The following is a 19,861-nucleotide window of genomic DNA, read 5'->3' as shown; positions in this document are numbered from 1 at the left end:
GAACGCATGGCGTTGCACACTTAGTCACAGTCTCGTCCTACACTCTAAGGTTCAGCTCCCGCGTCCCACTTTTTATCCAGAGTTCCATAGTCAAGATCACTGAGGCCGCCTCTAAAAGGAGTGGTCACATATACTATGCAAAGCAGGTCCAAGACGCACAGTACGTGACGGAATGGGCTGGGGGGCCTTGTGAATTCGCCTTGTCCCCGCTTCGTGTTGTGTTGTCGTTTTATCTTGGTTGAGGTCCTTGAAGTCTCTGTCTCGTCTGTGTGGTGTCATCTTATCTTTGTTGAGGTCCTTGGCTGTTAGCGGGCTAAAACAAAGATAACATCTGCGGCTGAGGCCACCCCTCAGACAAGAAGTTTTGTCCTTGCATAGATAAGAAAAATTCTAACTTTAGTGAAGTGAATTATATTTATATAGCGCTTTTTCTCTAGTGACTCAAAGTGCTTTACATAGTGAAACCCAATATATAATTTTTACATTCAAACCAGTGTGGGTGGCACTGGGAGCAGATGGGTAAAGTGTCTTGCCCAAGGACACAACGGCAGTGACTAGGGTGACAGAAGCGGGGATCGAACCTGCAACCCTCAAGTTGCTGGCGTGGCCGCTCTACCAACCGAGCTATACCGCCCCTATTGAGCTATAGCACAATAGTTAATAACTAAAGCAACATACTTTAAGCATACTAAAGTTACTTTGACAATATATACATCAATAGTCTAACAGGCGCACTGCCGATGAATGGTCACTTTTCCATCTTTTTTCATATATAAGGCGCACCGGATTATGGGGCGCATTAAAGCAGTCATATTATTATTAGAGATGTCCGATGGGGACGGCGTGGCGCAGTTGGGAGAGTGGCCTTGCCAGCAACCTGAGGGTTCCTGGTTCAATCCCCACCTTCTACCAACCTCGTCACGTCTGTTGTGTCCTTGAGCAAGACACTTCACCCTTGCTCCTGATGGGTCGCGGTTAGGGCCTTGCATGACGGCTCCCTCCATCAGTAAGTGAATGTCTGGGTGAATGTGAAAATAGTGTCAAAGCGCTTTGAGTACCTTGAATGTAGAAAAGCGCTATATAAGTATAACCCATTTGCCATTTACCGATAATATAGAACTGACGATATTATCGGCCGATAAATGCTTTAAAATGTAATACCGATAATTATCGGTATCGGTTTTAAAAAGTAAAATTAATGACTTTTTAAAACACCGCTGTACGGAGTGGTACACGGACGTAGGGAGAAGTACAGAGCGCCAATAAACCTTAAAGGCACTGCCTTTGCGTGCCGGCCCAGTCACATAATATCAACCGCTTTTCACACACACACGACATACTTGGTCAACAGCCATACAGGTCACACTGAGGGTGGCCGTATGAAAAACTTTTAACACTGTTACAAATTTGCGCCACACTGTGAACCCGCACCAAACAAGAATTACTAACACATTTCGGGAGAACATCCGCACCGTAACACAACATAAACACAACAGAACAAATACCCAGAAACCTTTGCAACACTAACTCTTCCAGGATGCTACAATATACACCCCCGCTACCCCCTACCCAACGCCGCCCACCTCAACCTCCTCATGCTCTCTCAGGGAGAGCATGTCCCAAATTCCAAGCTGCTGTTTTGAGGCATGTTAAAAAAAAAAAAGCACTTTGTGACTTCAATAACAAATATGGCAGTGCCATGTTGGCACTTTTTTCCATAACTTGAGTTGATTTATTTTGGAAAACCTTGTTGCATTGATTAATGCATCCAGCGGGGCATCACAAGAAAATTACCCACAAGAATGTGTTTATTCCACAACTGTATATTTCGGTATCGGTTGATATTGGTATCGGTAACTAAGAGTTGGACAATATCAGAATATTGGCAAAAAATTGTTATTATTTTCTAAATTTAAAACACTTCCTTGTGGTCTACATAACATGTAATGGTGGTTCTTTGGTCAAAATGTTGCATAGATGATGTTTTACAGATCATCTTCAAGCCGCTTTCTGGCAGTCGCTTCTTATTTACGTGGCTCACCTTCGACGGCGTCTTCTGCCCGTCGTCTTTGTTGTAGCGGTGTGGCGTGCAAGGACGGGAGTGGAAGAAGTGTCGAAAGATGGAGATAACTGTTTTAATGACATTCAGGCCGTCACAAGCGCCGTCCCTGCCTCCTCTCCGCCATCTTGGGCCGGGCTCCGGCGTGCCCTGCCTCTCTGTCGGACTGCCGGCTCCGCCTCTCCACATAAACATTAACATTTTTATCCTTCCATCCATCCATATATCTTCTTCCGCTTATCCGAGGACCGGTCACTGGGGCAGCAGCCTAAGCAGGGAAGCCCAGGCTTCCCTCTCCCCAGCCACTTCGTCCAGCTCTTCCCGGAGAATCCCGAGTCGTTCCCAGGCCAGCCGCGAGACATAGTCTTCCCAACGTGTCCTGGGTCTTCCCCGTGGCCTCCTACCGGTTGGACGTGCCCTAAACACCTCCCTAGGGAGGGGTTCGGGTGGCATCCTGACCAGATGCCCGAGCCACCTCATCTGACTCCTCTCCATGTGGAGGAGCAGCGGCTTTACTTTGAGCTCCTCTCGGATGGCAGAGCTTCTCAACCTATCTCTAAGGGAGAAACCCGCCACCCGGCGGAGGAAACTCATTTCGGCCGCTTGTACCCGTGATCTTATCCTTTCGGTCATGACCCGAAGCTTATGACCCTAGGTGAGGATAGGAACGTAGATCGACCGGTAAATTGAGAGCTTTGCCTTCCGGCTCAGCTCCTCCTTCGTAAAAAAGGATAAAAATGTTAATAAACATTAACATTTTTATCCTCTTTACTATAATTAATTGTATTATTACTCTTCCTAAATGATGAATTCATTCAATAATAGTCAGAGAATGAAAAGTCATCAAAAATGTGTATTTACAGGGGGGGAAAAAAAACACATAAACAAGGCCCTATCTGAGCAAAAAGTTGAATATTGTCGCCCTCTAGTGGCCAGCTACCTTGATTACAGCGTACCAGAGTAATGTTACATTTATACAAAGGATGTGCCAACTATAAATATGAAGAAGGAAAATGAGGAGGAAAGAGACGTGTAAGCGCTGAAATGAGTTGCAGGATGGTGAAAAAAGTGGTCAATTTAGTGGGTTTTAAGCAACCATGTGGGAGAGGGCACGCCTGGCAGGACAAAGTAGCTCCACCACCAGGGCTTCTCCACACGCTCCTCTCCGGCGGAGCTGATGTCGGCCATCAGGATGTAGCGTTCGTACTGGTTGTTGGGGTCGAAGCGGTTGTAGGCGGCCGCCTCCTCCTCCTCCTCCTGCAGCTGGAGAGGCTCCATCGCCACCTTCTCCAACACGAAGTCCACTCGCCCCGCGCTGTGCATTGTGGGCGGGATCTGGACCATCTTGGTTGCACGCGTGTAGCCCAGCGCCGTGGCCGTCACTATGTGGGTGCCTGGGGTGAGGAGGCGCCAGTACTCCCCCTGGTCAGCTAAAATGTAGAAAAAGAAATATGTTCATAATAATAAAAAAGAGGGAAGTCTTGTCTTGGTTTTTCTGTCTTGTGATTCACGTGTTTTATTTTGAAATGCTACCCTCTTGTTTCAGATCACTATCCCTTCCTCTTGTGTCACCAGTCTGACGTCATCCCTGATCCCTGATTGTTTCCACCTGTTTCCCATCATTCTCATATCCTATTTAAGATCACGCCTCCTTTTGTCCTGTGCCAGATTGTCTCATCTATCGTGCCTTTCTAGCGTCCATGTCCCTGTCCTTGAATACCTCCTTGTCTTGCTCCTGTTTTCCTGGTTCCCCCTTTTTGGATCAAGCAGTTTTTTCTGTAATTTTGAGTTTACTTTTTTCCTCCTTCGAGCGTCCTTGGTTATCCTTTGTCTACCTAATTGGTGAGTTTTTGTTTTTCCAAATTTCGTATTTATTGCCTCATTGATTGAGTGATTTTTTTTGTTATTAAGAGTTAGTGTATTTATAGGTCATTTGGTCTTTTTTCCTCCTGTAGGAGCGCTTTTCGTTTATTCTTATTGATATTCCTTTTTTTGTTAGAATTTCCTTAGATTAGTATTCTTCCTTATTTTTGTGGAGTGATTTTGAGTTAATTGTTTATCCTCGGAATTATTTTTTCCGCGTGTTGATTATTCTTGTGAAAAAGTTTTTGCATTGGAAGTAAAAGGTTGTTTCAAAATAAAAGTTTTATTTTTTAACTTCCTCTCTGCATCTGGGTTCTCTCCTTACTCCAAGTTCTGACAAAAACAACATAATGTATATTAATATGACTGGGAAAAATGTAAAATCATTCTAATTTGAAGTTGTTTATTTATTTAACTTGTTGGTGGTAATGTACAAAACCAGTGAAGTTGGCACTTTTTGCAAATCGTAAATAAAAACAAAATACAATAATTGGCAAATCCTTTTCAACTTAAATTCAATTGAATAGACAACAAAGACAAGATATTTAATGTAAAAACTGAGAAACTTTGTTGGTTGTTTTTTTCTGCAAATAATGATTACCTTATTCCTTGAATTGCCGCCGGGCATGTAATATGCGCCTGCCTTCGCAAAATAATTAGCGCATGCTTACTATTACCGCCAGGTCAAATTTGTGACGTCACGAGTGACACTTCCCCTGTCATCATTTTCAAAATGGAGTTTCAACAATTTGAAATCTCATAAAGGGAAGAAGATTAAGAGCTATTCAGTAGTATTTAAGGTCCAATCGATTGAATACCGGTATGTTAAAAAGAACAGTAAGCAGCTATGTTTTATTAATATACATGTACCCCCTGTGGAGCCGACAGTATGACAGACAGGCAGGACACGCTAGCAGTAGCAGCCGTGCCCAAGATACCGGCAAACGAGCGGAAGAGAGACCTGGACTGAGGTTTTATTGGAAAATTAACAAAGTCAAACTGCTCAAGCCATGTCCTTTCCTGGTGGTCCTGGGATAAAGAGATCACCCACGGAGCAGAACGAGAGGGAAAGTCGCCTACACCTGAGCTAACTGATAGCAGCGGTCTGATAGCAGTTTTCTGAGAGACTTTTTAAAATTGAAGAAAGATAAGGAATACTTCTATATTGATCAGAAGGAGCTGGCATGGATTTAATTTATAAGTAAAGGTAAGAACATTTTTCATTTATTTTTTTATTTAGCGATAGCCTTTATAACCAGGTAAAATCCCATTGATATCAAAGATCTCTTTTCCAAGGGAGACCTGGCCAAGAGGGCAGCGGCAACGTTACATTAAAAACAGTAAACAACACATAAAACATCACATTTACAACATTAAAACTTGTTCATATGAATCATGTGCATACAGACAAGGTAGACTGCAATCCTTTCACAGAAGCGTTAAACTCATTTGATGTAACAAGGGTTTTAAGTTGAATATTCCATTGTAGGTTATTCCAAGCCTTCGGTGCTGAAAATAATAACCATAATAACGTTTTTTTTATTAAATGTGCTTTTCATGATGGTATCCTTACATCACACTCAATTTTTTACTGCATGCCATTGGTAAGCGCAGGGGTGAGAAGATGTTTTAAAATTATTAGTGCCTGCTTAATTTTACAGCATGCCTTGAATAAGCGCAGGAGTGAGAAGCGGTTTTAAATTAATTAGCGCCCCTGCGGCTATTCAAGGAAATATGGTAACTTAAAATTTAATGGCAGCAACACATTGCAAAAAAAGATAGCACAAGGGCATTTTTACCACTGTTACATGGCCTTTCCTTTTAACAACACTCAGTAAACGTTTGGGAACTGAGGAGACCCATTTTTGAATCTTTTCAGTTTGAATTCTTTCCCATTCTTGCTTGATGTACAACTTAAGTTGTTCAACAATCTGGGGTCTAAGTTGTGGTATTTTACGCTTCATATTGCACCACACATTTTCAATGGGAGACAGGTCTGGACTACAGGCCGGCCAGTCTAGTACCCGCATTCTTTTACTATGAAGCCATGCTGTTGTAACACGTGGCTTGGCATTGTCTTGCTGAAATAAGCAGGGGTGTCCTTGATAACGTCGCTTGGATGGCAAAATATGTTGCTCCAAAACCTTTCAGCATTAATGGTGCCCTCGCAGATGTGTAACTTACCCATGCCTTGGGCACTAATACACCATCACAGATTTTGGCTTTTGAACTTTGCGCCTGTAAAAATCCGGACGGTTCTTTTTCTCTTTGTTCCGGGGGACACGACGTCCAGAGTTGGCAAAAACAATTTGAAATGTGGACTCGTCAGACCACTTTGATTCGGTCCATCTTAGATGAGCTCGGGCCCAGCGAAGCCGGCGGCGTTTTTGGGTGTTGTTGATAAATGGCTTTCGTTTTGCATAGTACAGTTTTAACTTGCACTTACAAATGTAGCGACTGACTGTAGTTACCAACAGTGGTTTTCTGAAGGGTTCCTGAGCCCATGTGGTGATATCCTTTTACACACTGATGTCTCTTTTTGATGAGGTATCGAAGGTCACGGGAATTCTATGTTGAATAAGTGTTTAATGACCATTCCTCAACTTTCTCATTCTATTTTGCCACGTGTGCCAGCTGTTTTGAAACATGTTGCAGGGATAAAATTCCAAATGAGTTCATATTTGCAAAAAAATAAAGTTTACCAGTTCGAACATTAAATATCTTGTCTTTGCAGTCCATTTAATTGAATATAGGTTGAAAAGACGGCGGCCTTTCTGGGTGTTGTTGATAAATGGCTTTCATTTTGCATAGTACAGTTTTAACTTGCACATACAGATGTAGCGACCGACTGTAGTTGCTGACAGTGGTTTTCTGAAGTGTTCCTGAGTGATATCCTTTACACGCTGATGTCGCTTATTGGATTTGCAAATCATTGTATTCTATTTTTATTTACGATTTACACAACGTGCCAACTTCACTGGTTTTGGGTTTTGTTTTTGGAGCAGTATCAACACATATTTGACATATTTTCATTTTATTTTACACCATGTCCTAAAAGGAGTAAGAAAAAACAAGTCTTATCTACTCTTCCCCTGTTTTCACTTCGAAGCAATTACGAACACAGATGTTTGCCACCTATTCTCAATTTGTACACAAGTTTCATCAATGTGTTCGAAATACAGCAGTTCTCTCCATCGGGGGAAAAAAAAAATCATAACTCATGACGTTTATCATAATTCTTCTTCTTTGTACTTTGAAAACACTGGGAGTTTGAACAGTTTCCTAAATTGGATCATATCGATACTTTGTTTGATTTATTTTCTTTATTCATTCCATAATTTAATTCTACATGCTAATATACTAAAGCTTGTAAGTGTCGTACATGCATACAAATGTTTTAATTTAGTTTTTCCCTAAGGTTATATTTCTCCTTCTTAGTTGAGAAGAATTGGTGAATATTCTTGGAAAGCATATTATACTTTGATTTGTACATAATTTTAGCTGTTTGCAAATCATTGAATTTTAATAGTTTTCAATTAATAAAGTATTTGCATGTTTTCTATATCCAACATTATTTATTATTCTAATTGATATTTTTTGTAACACTTTTTAGTGCATTTAAGGTACTTTTATAGTTATTTCCCACATTTCTGCAAAATAACTCAGATGTGGTAACACTAGCGAGTAGTAAAAAAATATGGAGGGATTTTTGTTCATTATTGACGTGTTTCTTGCTCCGTTATGTTGTATATTTTTAATAGGAGATTTCCAGTTCACTTTATCATCTATTACACCGTATTTTCTGGACCATAGGGCGCACCGGATTATAAGGCGCACTGCCGATTAATGGTCTATTTTTGATATTTTTTTTCATATGTAAGGCGCACCGGATTATAGGGCGCATTAGAGGAGTCATACTATTATTTCTTTTTTCTAAATGTAGAACACTTCCTTTTGGTCTACATAACATGTAATGGTGGTTATTTGGTCAAAATGTTGCATAGATTATGTTTTACATATCATCTTCAAGCCTCTTTCTGACAGTCGCTTCCGGATGCCGCGTTTTGTGGATGGTCCTTTTTACGTGGCTCACCTTCTGCAGCGTCTTCTACCCGTCATCTTTGTTGTCATGGTGTAGCGTGCAAGGACGGGAGTGGAAGAAGCGTCAAAAGATGGAGCTAACTGTTTTAATGACATTCAGACTTTACTTAAATTCATAACGGAGCAGCATCTCCTCATCCGGAAACAACAACAATGTACCCCGTGAAAAAAATGTCCCACCGGGACTCTCTAATAACTAAAGTTCCTGGGGTGAATAATTAAAACTCACTACACCGGTATGTTTTAGCACTTCAATGGTGAGTTTACCGACGGATATAAGTGATAAGTAAGAACTTTACACTACTTTATATTAGAAATGGCAACAGTGGAGCATGAATATCCCATAACAAGACGATAAGAGAAAAAGAAGAAGCTTATCTACTATGGGTTCCTCACGGACTACAGAGGCGGACGCGTGCAATTTTTTAGGACTTATGCAGATCCAAATACAGATCAGCAGGTACCGGAAGATAAGAAAATATTATTTTGCATAACATTGCGAAACAAAACGCCAGATAATATGTCTTACCTTATATACACACCATAATAACACTTGTACGTTAAAGCACAGTACAATCCATCCAGCGGTGCAGCTTCATAGCTTACAAAAGTCGTACTAAAACATTTTGATTGACTTTTGAGCTCTGTGTGTTATGTTCTATATTTTCAATGAAACATATAAATTGTTGGTGTTGTTTACTTGAGTCATATTGCAGTCTACATGTATCTCCTATGTGTGATTGCCATCGTATTGCAGTCTACACGTATCCCTTATGTTTGACTGGTCACATTTATCATTTCACCATGTACCAAGTAAACATACTTGTCAACCATCCCGGGAGACTCCCGGGTTTCAGTGCCCTTCCCGAAAATCTCCCAGGGCAACCATTCTCCCGAATTTCTCCCGATTTCCACCCGGACAACAATATTGGGGGTGTGCCTTAAAGGCACTGCCTTTAACGTCCTCTACAACCTGTCGCCACGTCTGCTTTTCCTCCATACAAACGGCTTTTCCACACACATAAGTTAATGCAATGCATACTTGGTCAACAGCCATACAGGTCACACTGAGGGTGGTCATATAATAACTAACACTGTTACAAATATGCGCCACACTGTGAAACCACTCCAAACACATTTCGGGAGAACATCCGCACCTTAACACAACATAAACACACCAGACCAAATACCCAGAACCCTTTGCATCACTAACTCCTCCGGGACGCTACAATATACACCCCCGCTACCATCAAACCCTGCACCCCCCAACAAACATTTCCATCTCCCAAATTTGGAGTTCTCAAGGTTGGCAAGTATGCAAGTAAAACAGATTTGAGGTCGGTAAGCAAGCATAATTCCTCCGTACACTAGGCACACCGGGTCATAAGGTGCACTGTCGAGTTTTGAGGGAAACAAATGATTTTAAGTGCACTTTATAGTCCGGAAAATACGGTACTTGAAAATGTCAGTGGAATTCTCTCCAGCAGATTAGATTTTTCCTTTAGTGATGAGGACAACGTGCAGGAATAATGTGTGTCTTTGGCCATATTTAGACAAATGTATGCGCTGAGAAAATAAAATGGCTAAAACTTTAGTTTTTAGTTCTTTCCTCTGTAAACCAAAATCTTAACTGCGCTCTTCATCTAAGATCTAGAACACAAATTTAGGAACACACACTAAAGTGAGTTGACTCCATGAAACGTTTTACTGCACATAAGCATTACCAACTGTTCCCAAACAACACAAGTCTTGTGTGTTTATGAAAGATGTAAATAAGTCGTGACATTTTGTTTACAACACAGCGGCGTGCGAGTGAGTGAGTACTAACAACTGTACGGATTTTGGCGCACAGCAAGATGTGGTCCAGTGTTGGGAGGAGTGTGAACGAGTGCTGGGATGACGCCGCCCAGATTTACTTGAAGGCAAACAAAAGGAGGAATTGTTATTGTTGTCAGCGAGAACAAGAAGAAGAAAGTCAGAGACTTTAACAGAAGAAGTATTGTCGCAGATTGAGTGTTGTTTGTATCCTCAAAGGCCTACTGAAATGAGATTTTCTTATTTAAACGGGATAAGCAGGTCCATTCTATGTGTCATACTTGATCATTTCGCGATATTGCCATATTTTTGCTGAAAGGATTTAGTAGAGAACATTGACGATAAAGTTTACAACTTTTGGTCGCTAATAAAAAAGCCCTGCTTTTACCGGAAATATGTGCACGTGACGTCACGAGTTGCAGGGCTCCACACATACTCAGATTGTTTATAATGGGAGCCACCAGCAGTAAGAGCAATTCGGACCGAGAAAGCGACAATTTCCCCATTGATTTGAGCGAAGATGAAAGATTAGTGAATTAAGATTAGGATAGATAGTGAAGGACTGGAAAAAAAAAAAAAGGCGGCGGCAGTGTGAGCGTTTCAGATGTAATTAGACACATTTACTAGGATAATTCTGGAAGATCCCTTATCTGCTTGTTGTTTTAATAGTGTTTTGGTGAGATTGTAAAGATTGTAAAGACATACCCCGAGGTCGGATGGCTGCGGTGAACACGCAGTGTCTCAAAGAGAAGCCGAGGAGCCAATCTCAAAGCTGCCTTTTTTGACAGCTGCTGCAGGACGACGAATAATCCAATGATGTCTCCGGTAAGATATATATCACAATTTTCCTATCCAAAAACATGCTGGTTGACGTAGAGGAAACATGTTCGCTTGACCGCTCTGCTTCACAACAAACAAAGAAACACCGGCTGTGTCTCGGTGCTAAAGACAGATGCAATCCACCGCTTTCCTCCAACAGCATTGTTCTTTATAGTCTCCATTATTAATTGAACAAATTGCAAAAGATTCAGCAACACAGAGGTCCAGAATACTGTGTAATTATGCGATTAAAGCAGACGACTTTTTGCCGCTAGTGGTGCAGTGCTAATATTTCTTGACAGTCCGTGACGTTGGCGCACGCGTCATCATTCAGCGACGTTTTCAACAAGAAACTCGCGGGAAATTTAAAATTGCCATTTAGTAAACTAAACCGGCCGTATTGGCATGTGTTGCAAAGTTAATATTTCATTATTGATATATAAACTATCAGACTGCGTGGTCGGTAGTAGTGGGTTTCAGTAGGCCTTTGATTTGTGTTTGATGTGTTTTAGCCATACATGGTGTGGGTTTTTGTACAAAGATGGTTTTAAATCACAGACAAGCACTTTTAGGATTGATAAGAGATTTAGTGATTGATAAGACATTTGGCTCTTTCTATCAACTTAAAATGGTCAATATGAGTAGATGTGCACTGTGCAGTATTTCATGACAATTTATCATCACATGAGCTCATCTGTTTGGGTTATTTAAGGGAATATTATGTTATTTAAGGCAATATACATTTTGGGGTTATTTAAGGCAATGTGAAGTTTGGGGTTACTTAAGGCAATATGGAATTATTTAAGAAAATATGAAGTGTGGGGTTATTTACGGCAATATTAAAATATTTAAGGAAATGTGAAGTTTTTTTAAGGCAATATGAAGTTGTTGCCTCGACCCCTCCCTCCTCTGTAACCTTAGACCAGGGGTCGGCAACCCGCGGCTCTGGAGCCGCATGCGGCTCTTTAGCGGCGCCCTAGTGGCTCTCTGGAGTTTTTTCAAAAATATATGAAAAATGGAAATGATGATGGAAAAAAAACATATATTTTCTTTTAATTTGGTTTCTGTAGGAGGACAAACATGACACAAACCTCCCTAATTGCTATAAAACACAATGTTTGCATTAAACATGCTTCACTGTCCTACTAATTTTGGCGGTCCTTGAATTTACCCTTGTTTGTTTACTTGTATAACTTTCTCCAACTTTCTAAGACGTGATTTATGCCACTTCTTTTTCTGTTTCATTTTGTCCACCAAACTTATTGTGCGTGAATGCACAAAGGTGAGTTTTGTTGATGTTATTGACTTATGTGGAGTGTGCTATTTAGACATATTTGGTCACTGCATGACTGTAAGCTAATAGATGCTAACATTCCATTTAGGCTAGCTATATGTACATAGTGCATCATTATGCCTCATTTGTAGCTTTATTTGAGCTCATTTAGTTTCCTTTAAGTCCTCATAATTCAATTTATATCTCATGACACTCACTATCTGTATGTAATATGGCTTTTAATTTTTTGCGGCTCCAGACAGATTTGTTTTTGTATTTTTGGTCCCATATGGCTCTTTCAACATTTTGGCTTGCTGACCCCTGCCTTAGACCTTTCTCTAATCTTCCATACATTTCCAAAATATTAGAGAAGGTTGTCTACAGTCAGTTGTTGCCCTTCTCAGAGGATAATGGTATCACTGGGCTGTTCCAGTCCGGTTTTAAAGCCCTCCACAGCACAGAGTCAGCGCTTCTAAAAGTTTTTAACGATATCCTGCTGTCAACTGATTCTGGTAAATTTTTTGTCCTGGTGCTTTTAGATCTGTCTGCTGCGTTCGACACCGTCGACCACGCCACCTTAATCACTCGCCTTGAGAACTGTGTGGGTATTATGGGCACCGCCCTCAACTGGTTCCGGTCGTACCTAGCCGACAGGAGTTTTTGTGTAAAAATAGACAGTTGTATGTCTTCCACAGCTCCTTTACCACACGGGGTCCCCCAGGGCTCAATCCTTGCCCCAATCTTATTTGCGCTTTACCTTCTCCCCCTTGGTTCTGTTTTTAGGAAGTATGGTATTGCATTTCATTTTTATGCCGATGATTGCCAGATCTATTTTCCCATGGCACAAAATAACACGGTTCAACGTCTCATTGACTGCCTGCCCGACATCAAAGCCTGGCTTTCAGCTAACTTCCCAAGCCTAAATGAAGACAAAACAGAAGTTATGTTGTTTGGTCCAAGTTGCTCTCCCTCCCCCAACATTGACCTCGGCACTCTGACCCCGTATTTCAGCGACTAGGTCACAAACCTGGGGGTAAAGTTCGACTAAGATTTTAAATTCAAAAAACAAATCAGCAGCGTCGTTCAAAAAAGCTTTTATCAATTACACCAAATAGCCATATCAGGACATGATCTCGAGAAATTAATCCACGCCTTTATCTCGAATCGTTTAAACTACTGCAATGCCCTGTATGTAGGCATTAGCCAGGCCTCCCTCGCCCGCCTGCAGCCCGTGCAGAACTCTTCATAATGCCATTTAAGGCATTATAAAGTTGTTAAAGACAATATGAAGTTATTTAAGGCAATATATGGTTTGGGGTTATTTAAGGCAATATGAAGTTTGGGGTTATTTAAGGCAATACAAAGTTATTTAAGGCAAAATGTGGTTTCGGGTTAGTTAAGGCAATACAAAGTATTTTAAGGCAATATGAAGTTATTTAAGCAATATGAAGTTTGGGGTTATTTAAGGCAATATGAAGTTATTTAATTCAATATGAAGTTATTTAAGGCAATATGAAGCTGATTAAGGCAATTAGAAGTTTGGGGTTATTTAAGGCAATTAGAAGTTTGGGGTTATTTAAGGCAATATGAAGTTATTTACTCCTCTCTGAGCTGCCACTTTATTATGGTAGAAGAGGTTGGGTGTCCCAATGATCCTAGGAGCTATGTTGCCCATATGGTCTACCAAGACAAACAGGTCCGAGGTGAGGGATCCGACAAAGTACAGCTCGAAGACCTCGCTGAAAAAGAAAAACTAAGGACTCAGATGGGGTCCGGCCGGGCATAACCAAAAGAAGCAACGTGGGTCCCCCCTCCAATGGGCTCTCCACTCATGGGAGGGGCCAGAGAGGTCGCGAGCACAGTGAGCTGGGCGGTAGTCGAAGGCAGGCCACTTGGCGGTCCTATCCTCGGCTACATAAGCTAGCTCTTGGTAAGTGGAACGTCATTGGATTTGTGGTCTCATGTTTTGAACACTTGGGTGAAGAGATGGGGAAAGCTTTCTACCAATCCCCACCTGGTGGTGAGTTACCTTCAATGGTGGGGGAAGATGCCAAACCGACCTGGCATGCCCAAACGCATAGTGAGGGTCTGCTGAGAACGTCTAGCAGAGTCTCCTGACAGAGAGAGTTTCAAATACCACCCGAGGCGGCCGATTTGAGCTGTGGCTGCAAGGTGGTTGGTGCCTGTGGTGGCGGTAATCCGAGAACCCGTTAGTGGACACCGGCGGTGAGGGATGTCGCCAAGCTGAAGAAGGAATCCTATCAGGTTCTTTTGGCTCATAGGACTCCGGACGCAGCGGACAGGTACAGACAGGCCAAGCGGTGTACTTCGCGGAGGGAAGAACTCGGACATGGTAGAAATTTGGGAAAGCCATGGAAAACAACTTCCGGACGGCTTTGAAGCAATTCTGGACCACCAACGGCCGCCTCAGGAAGGGGAAGCAGTGCACTGTTGGCACAGTGTTTGGTGCGGATGGAGTTCTGCTGACATCGACTGCGGTTGTTGTGGATCGGTAGATTAAATACTTCGAAGACCTCCTCAATCCCACCAACAAGTCTTCCTATGGGGAAGCAGTGCCTGGAGAATCTGTAGTAGGCTCTCCTATTTCTGCGGCTGATTCAGGAGGAACTGTGTGGTTTTTGTCCTGGTCGTGGAACCGTGGACCAGCTCTACACTCTCGGTAAGTTCCTTCAGGGTACATTGGGGTTTCCCCAACAAGTCTACATGTGCTTTGTGGACTTAGAGAAGGCATTCAACCGTCTCCCCCGGGAAGTCCTGTGGAGATTGCTCAGAGAGTATGGGGTGTCGGACTGTCTGATTGTGGCGGTCTTCTCCCTGTGTGATCAGTGTCAGAGCTTGGTCCGCATTGCCGGCAGTAAGTCGGACCTGTTTCCAGTGAGGGTTGGACTCCGCCAAGGCTGTTTTTTTTAATCGATTCCGATTATAACTTTGATGAACATAATTTGTAGGCGTAATCAGGGCATTGAAGGAATCCGGTTTGGTGGGTACAGAATTAGGTCTCTGCTTTTTGCAGAGGCTGCTTTTTTTTCACCGATTCTGATCATAACTTTGCTGGACATAATTTGTGGGTGCAATCAGGGCATTGAAGGGATCCGGTTTGGTGGCTGCAGAATTAAGTCACTGCTTTTTGCTGATGATGTGGTCCTGATGGCTTCACCTGGCCAGGACCTTCAGCTCTCACTGGATCGGTTCGCAGCAGTGTGTGAAGCAACTGGAATGAGAATCAGCACCTCAATTCCGAGTCCATGGTTCTCGCCCAGAAAAGGGTGGAGTGCCATCTCCGGGTTGGGGAACAAATCTTGCCCCAAGTGGAGGAGTTCAAGTATCTCGGAGTCCTGTTCGCGAGTGAGGGAAGAGTTGATAGTGAGATTGACAGGCGGATCAGTGTGTGGTCTTCAGTAATGCGGACACTGTATCGATCTGTTATGGTTAAGAAGGAGCTGAGCTGGAAGGCAAAGCTCTCAATTTACCGGTTGATCTACGTTCCCATCCTCACCTATGGTCATGAGTTTTGGATTATGACCGAAAGCACAAGATCACTGGCACAAGTGGCCGAAATGAGTTTCGTCTGCTGGGTAGTGAAGCTCTCCCTTAGAGTGAGAACCTCTGTCATCCGGGAGGAGCTCAAAGTAAAGCCGCTGCTCGTCCACATCGAGAGGAACCAGATGAGGTGGTTCGAGCATTTGGTCAGGATGCCACCCGAACGCCTCCTTAGGGGCGTGTTTAGGGCACGTTCGACCGGGAGGGGAACACGGGGAAGATCCAGGACACGTTGGGAAGACTTTGTCTCCCGGCTGGCCTGGGAACGCATTGGGATCCCCCGGGAGGAGCTGCAGAAGTGGCTTGGGAGAGGGAAGTCTGGGCTTCTCTGCTTAGGTTGCTGCCCCCACGACCCGACCTCGGGTAAGCGGAAGAAAAAATGGATGGATGGATGAACTTATTTAAGGCAATATAAAGTTTGTGGTTATTTAAGACAATATGAAGTTTGGGGTTATTTAAGGCTTTTATGAAGGTGTTTAAGGCAATATAAAGTTATTTTAGGCGATACGAAGTCTGGACACTCGCTCAGAACATTTTCATAAACATTTTCTTGCTTGCTATTGATGGTTAACACAACTTTCCAAACATGGGAACAAAAGGAGGTGAGTGAGAAGGAGAATTCTCAGAAGAAGAAGCGGAAGCCAATCATTGAATTCAAGAAAAAAATCATTGACAAAAGTGTGCATGTCTCCAACTTGGCAGAGCAATTTGGAGCAGGAGTCGTCGATTAAGACCACAGTGAAGCACGCAATAAAGGCCGTTAAAAATCATGTTTTGGACGGCGAACATTTATCCACGAGTATATGGAGAAACTGCTGATGATGTGTTTGCCAGTAGAAGATTTAAAAAAAATGTATTTTATTAAATTTTTTCCCATTTGTCCTGTTTAATTACTTAGGAATATCATTATGTTGATGTCGATGTCCATATTCGCTGTACAGAGTTACATTATTATTACCGTATTTCCTTGAAGCCGCCGGGCATGTAATATGCGCCTGCCTTGATTTACTGTCGGGTCAAACTCACTCCCCAAATTTAATAAGCGCATGCTTACATTTACCGCCGGGTCAAATTCGTGACGTCACGAGTGACGCTAACCTCGGTCGTCCTTTTCAAATTGGCGTAGGAGGTTTTTTTTCTTTTAATATGTGTAAACCAGGGGTCTCTTTCCACAGCCATAGAGATCACACTAATGGTTGTGATATAAAACAACTTTAACAATCTTACTAATATGCGCCACACTCTGTGAACCCACATTAAACAAGAATGACAAACACATTTCTGGAGAACATCGGCTCTGTAACACATTATAAACGCAACATAACACTTACCAAGAATGCAATGCATCCATGACTCTTGGCTATATTATACGCTAGCACCAAACCCCGCCCCCGCACGCCCCTCCGTGCGTCGGTTGAGGAGGGCGGGGTTGGGGGCGCGTGTATAATATACCGTAGCCAAGAGTCATGGATGCATGGCATTATGGGTAATTCTTATGTTGCGTTTATAATGTGTTACAGAGCCGATATTTTCCAGAAATGTGTTTGGTGTGGTTTCACAGAGTGTGGCGCATATTAGTAAGAGTGTTAAAGAGTGTTTTATATCACAACCATCAGTGTAAAAGGTATGGCTGTTGACCAAGTATGCATTGCAATCTCATATGAACAGCAGCGAAATGCATGCGTCTGGCCGGCACGCCGGTAGCATGGTGTAAAAGTGGGTGCTATGAGATGTTGTATAGCAGTGGTCCTCAACCACCGGGCCGCGGCCGCAGAATAATGTTTTATTAATTTTATTTTTTTTATCACACAAGTTTTTACTACGTGCCTTTGGTAAGCGCAGGGGTGAGAAGAGGTTATAAAATTATTAGCACCTGCTTACTTTTACTGGATGCCTTGAATAAGCGCAGGAGTGAGAAGAGGTTTTAAACTAATTAGCGCCCTGGCGGCTATTCAAGGAAATACGGTAGATGTTTGTTGTACATTCTACTGTATTATTTTTGAAACAATATTTTTTGTTTTTGTCATTAAAAAAACATTTTGACATGTTAAAACGGTGGTGTTTTGTTCATTTAATTTGATTAGAGACACACTTATTTGTATACTGACAATTTGACAACCATCATTTTATGACTTTTTTTTACATTCTAATAAGATTATTGTGAGGCGATAATTCCATTTGCCCTTTTCTCGCTTATGCATTGGTTCATTTTCAACAAATCCAATTTGACTTGGACTATCAGCCATAAGAAAATTAGATAAAGACCCGTGGTTGAAGGCAGCCCCAAAAATGTTATTAGCCATGTAGCTTAGCATTAAGCTCTGACATCATGTTGTGGAAAACTGACCAAAAAAGCCGATTCTAGACTTATCTTACGATTTTGACTCCAAACCTGGCACACTAAATGTAGTATTTTGATGCCACTGGATTGTGCTTTGAAATAGTGAGGCAATGAACATGTCAAACCGTACTTGCAGCGATGTTGTGACGTATCCCTCGCACAGTGATCTTGGCGCCCTTGATGCCGTTTCCCTCCACGTCTTTCACGATGCCTTTGATCCCTCGATGGGCCTAAAAAAAGTGATACCAGGCAGAACAGATGACAAGGTGGTACCAAGAAAACGACATTTAGAGACGTCGGAAAAAAGGGGTCGTGTCTTCACCAACCGCTTCTATGAAGGACAACATGGCTTCTTGGTTCTCGTGCCAGCTGATGAACAGGTCGTCCTCCGGGGGAAATTTGTCGCAGCCCAACTCCACCGTCACCTCGAAGCAGTTGGTGTGGAGATAGTTAAAGTCTTGCATGCCTGATTTAAAAGAAAATAAAAATGGAAGATGTTCACAACTATTGTAATTTTAAGCTCTCGATGCCTTAAAAAATATATATGTATATTTTTTTAATATTAATTAATTCCAGTAACATAATGATTAATTTGGTAAATTTTTCATTAACCAAAAATAATTCATTCTTATATTACAAATGCATCGTAAAAATAAATATATTTTTTAATACAATAAGTATTTTTCATAGTTTAAAAAAAAATAAATAAAAAAAAATAATAAAATAAAATAAAATAAATAAATATAAATAAATACAAAAAAGTGTTTTATACACACATATATATATATATATATATATATATATATATATATATATATATATATATATATATATATACCGTATTTCCTTGAATTGCCGCCGGGGCGCTAATTAATTTAAAACTTCTTCTCACTCCTGCGCTTACCAAAGGCATACGGTAAAAGTAAGCATGCGCTGATTATTTTAAAACCTCTTCTCACTCCGGCACATACCAAAGGCATGCAGTAAAAATTTGAGTGTGATGTAAGCTTGGACCTTAAATCCTACTGAATAGCTCTTAATCTTCTTCCCTTTATGCGATTTCAAATTACCTGTATTGAAATCAGCCTCCTCCATTTTGAAAAGGATGACAGGGTAAGTGTCCCTCATGACGTCACGAGTTTGACCAGGCGGTAATACTAAGTATGCGCTAATTATTTTGGGAAGCGTGTTTGACCCGGCAGTGATTCAAGGCAGGCGCATACAATATGCCCTGCGGCAATTCAAGGAAATACGGTGTATATATATATATATATATACATATATATATATATATATATATATATATATATATATATATATATATATATATATATACAGTATATAACATTTGAACACATTTAAGTTTTTTATTATTATATAGTGATTTTAACAAAAAAAATGTTTGTGTAACCTTGTGACGTGTTTCTTGGTGCACTTTTTAATACTAATTTGTATACTATTTAATTCCTAAAATAGGTGTAGGAGCCTAAATGCTATTTAAGATGATTTACATTTATGTGTATTCAGCCAAAATGGGACTATTTATTTGAACAATACAAAAATGTATATATTGCATGCTTAGGGTATAAAATATAGGGTATAAATATAGGGTATAAAATATAAAGCACACTTTATTTGTAATCATTACATTTGTGTATAGCGCGGTATTGCTCGGTTGGTAGAGTGGCCGTGCCAGCAACTTGAGGGTTCCAGGTTCGATCCCCGCTTCCGCCATCCAAGTTCCTGCCGTTGTGTTCTTGGGCAAGACACTTTACCCACCCTCTCCCAGTGTCACCCGCACTGTTTTAAATGTAACTTAGATATTGGGTTTCACTATCTAAAAGCGCGTTGAGTCACTAGAGAAAAGCACTATATAAATATTCACTTCACTTGTGTGAATAATTCCATAATGTACTATTTTATACAGCTTTAATACAGTGAAAAATATGTAACTGTTTAATTGCATTTATGGCGGAAGGATCTGTGTGGTAATTAGGTTTGGACACAGTGCATTATGGGTTATGGAAGT

General features: G+C 41.4%; 1 protein-coding gene across 1 annotated transcript in view; it reads right to left on the bottom strand.

The window, feature by feature from the left end:
* Nucleotides 1-2,892: 2,892 nt before the first annotated feature.
* LOC133560877 (carboxypeptidase Z-like) overlaps nt 2,893-19,861 on the bottom strand; it is a 46,625-nt gene continuing 29,656 nt past the window's right edge. Inside the window, exons 9-11 of the mRNA XM_061913892.1 lie at nt 18,159-18,298; nt 17,963-18,062; nt 2,893-3,489 (exon numbers count right to left, since the gene is read on the bottom strand). Of these exons, the coding sequence (XP_061769876.1) occupies nt 3,137-3,489; nt 17,963-18,062; nt 18,159-18,298 (593 nt within the window). The 3' untranslated portion in view covers nt 2,893-3,136. The remainder of the gene's footprint in view (nt 3,490-17,962; nt 18,063-18,158; nt 18,299-19,861) is intronic.

The sequence above is a fragment of the Nerophis ophidion genome, linkage group LG10 (genome assembly GCF_033978795.1).
Source record: "Nerophis ophidion isolate RoL-2023_Sa linkage group LG10, RoL_Noph_v1.0, whole genome shotgun sequence".
NCBI lineage: Eukaryota > Metazoa > Chordata > Actinopteri > Syngnathiformes > Syngnathidae > Nerophis > Nerophis ophidion.
The sequence above is the reverse complement of the archived record's forward strand: the minus strand, read 5'-3'. Positions and strand labels throughout refer to the sequence as shown.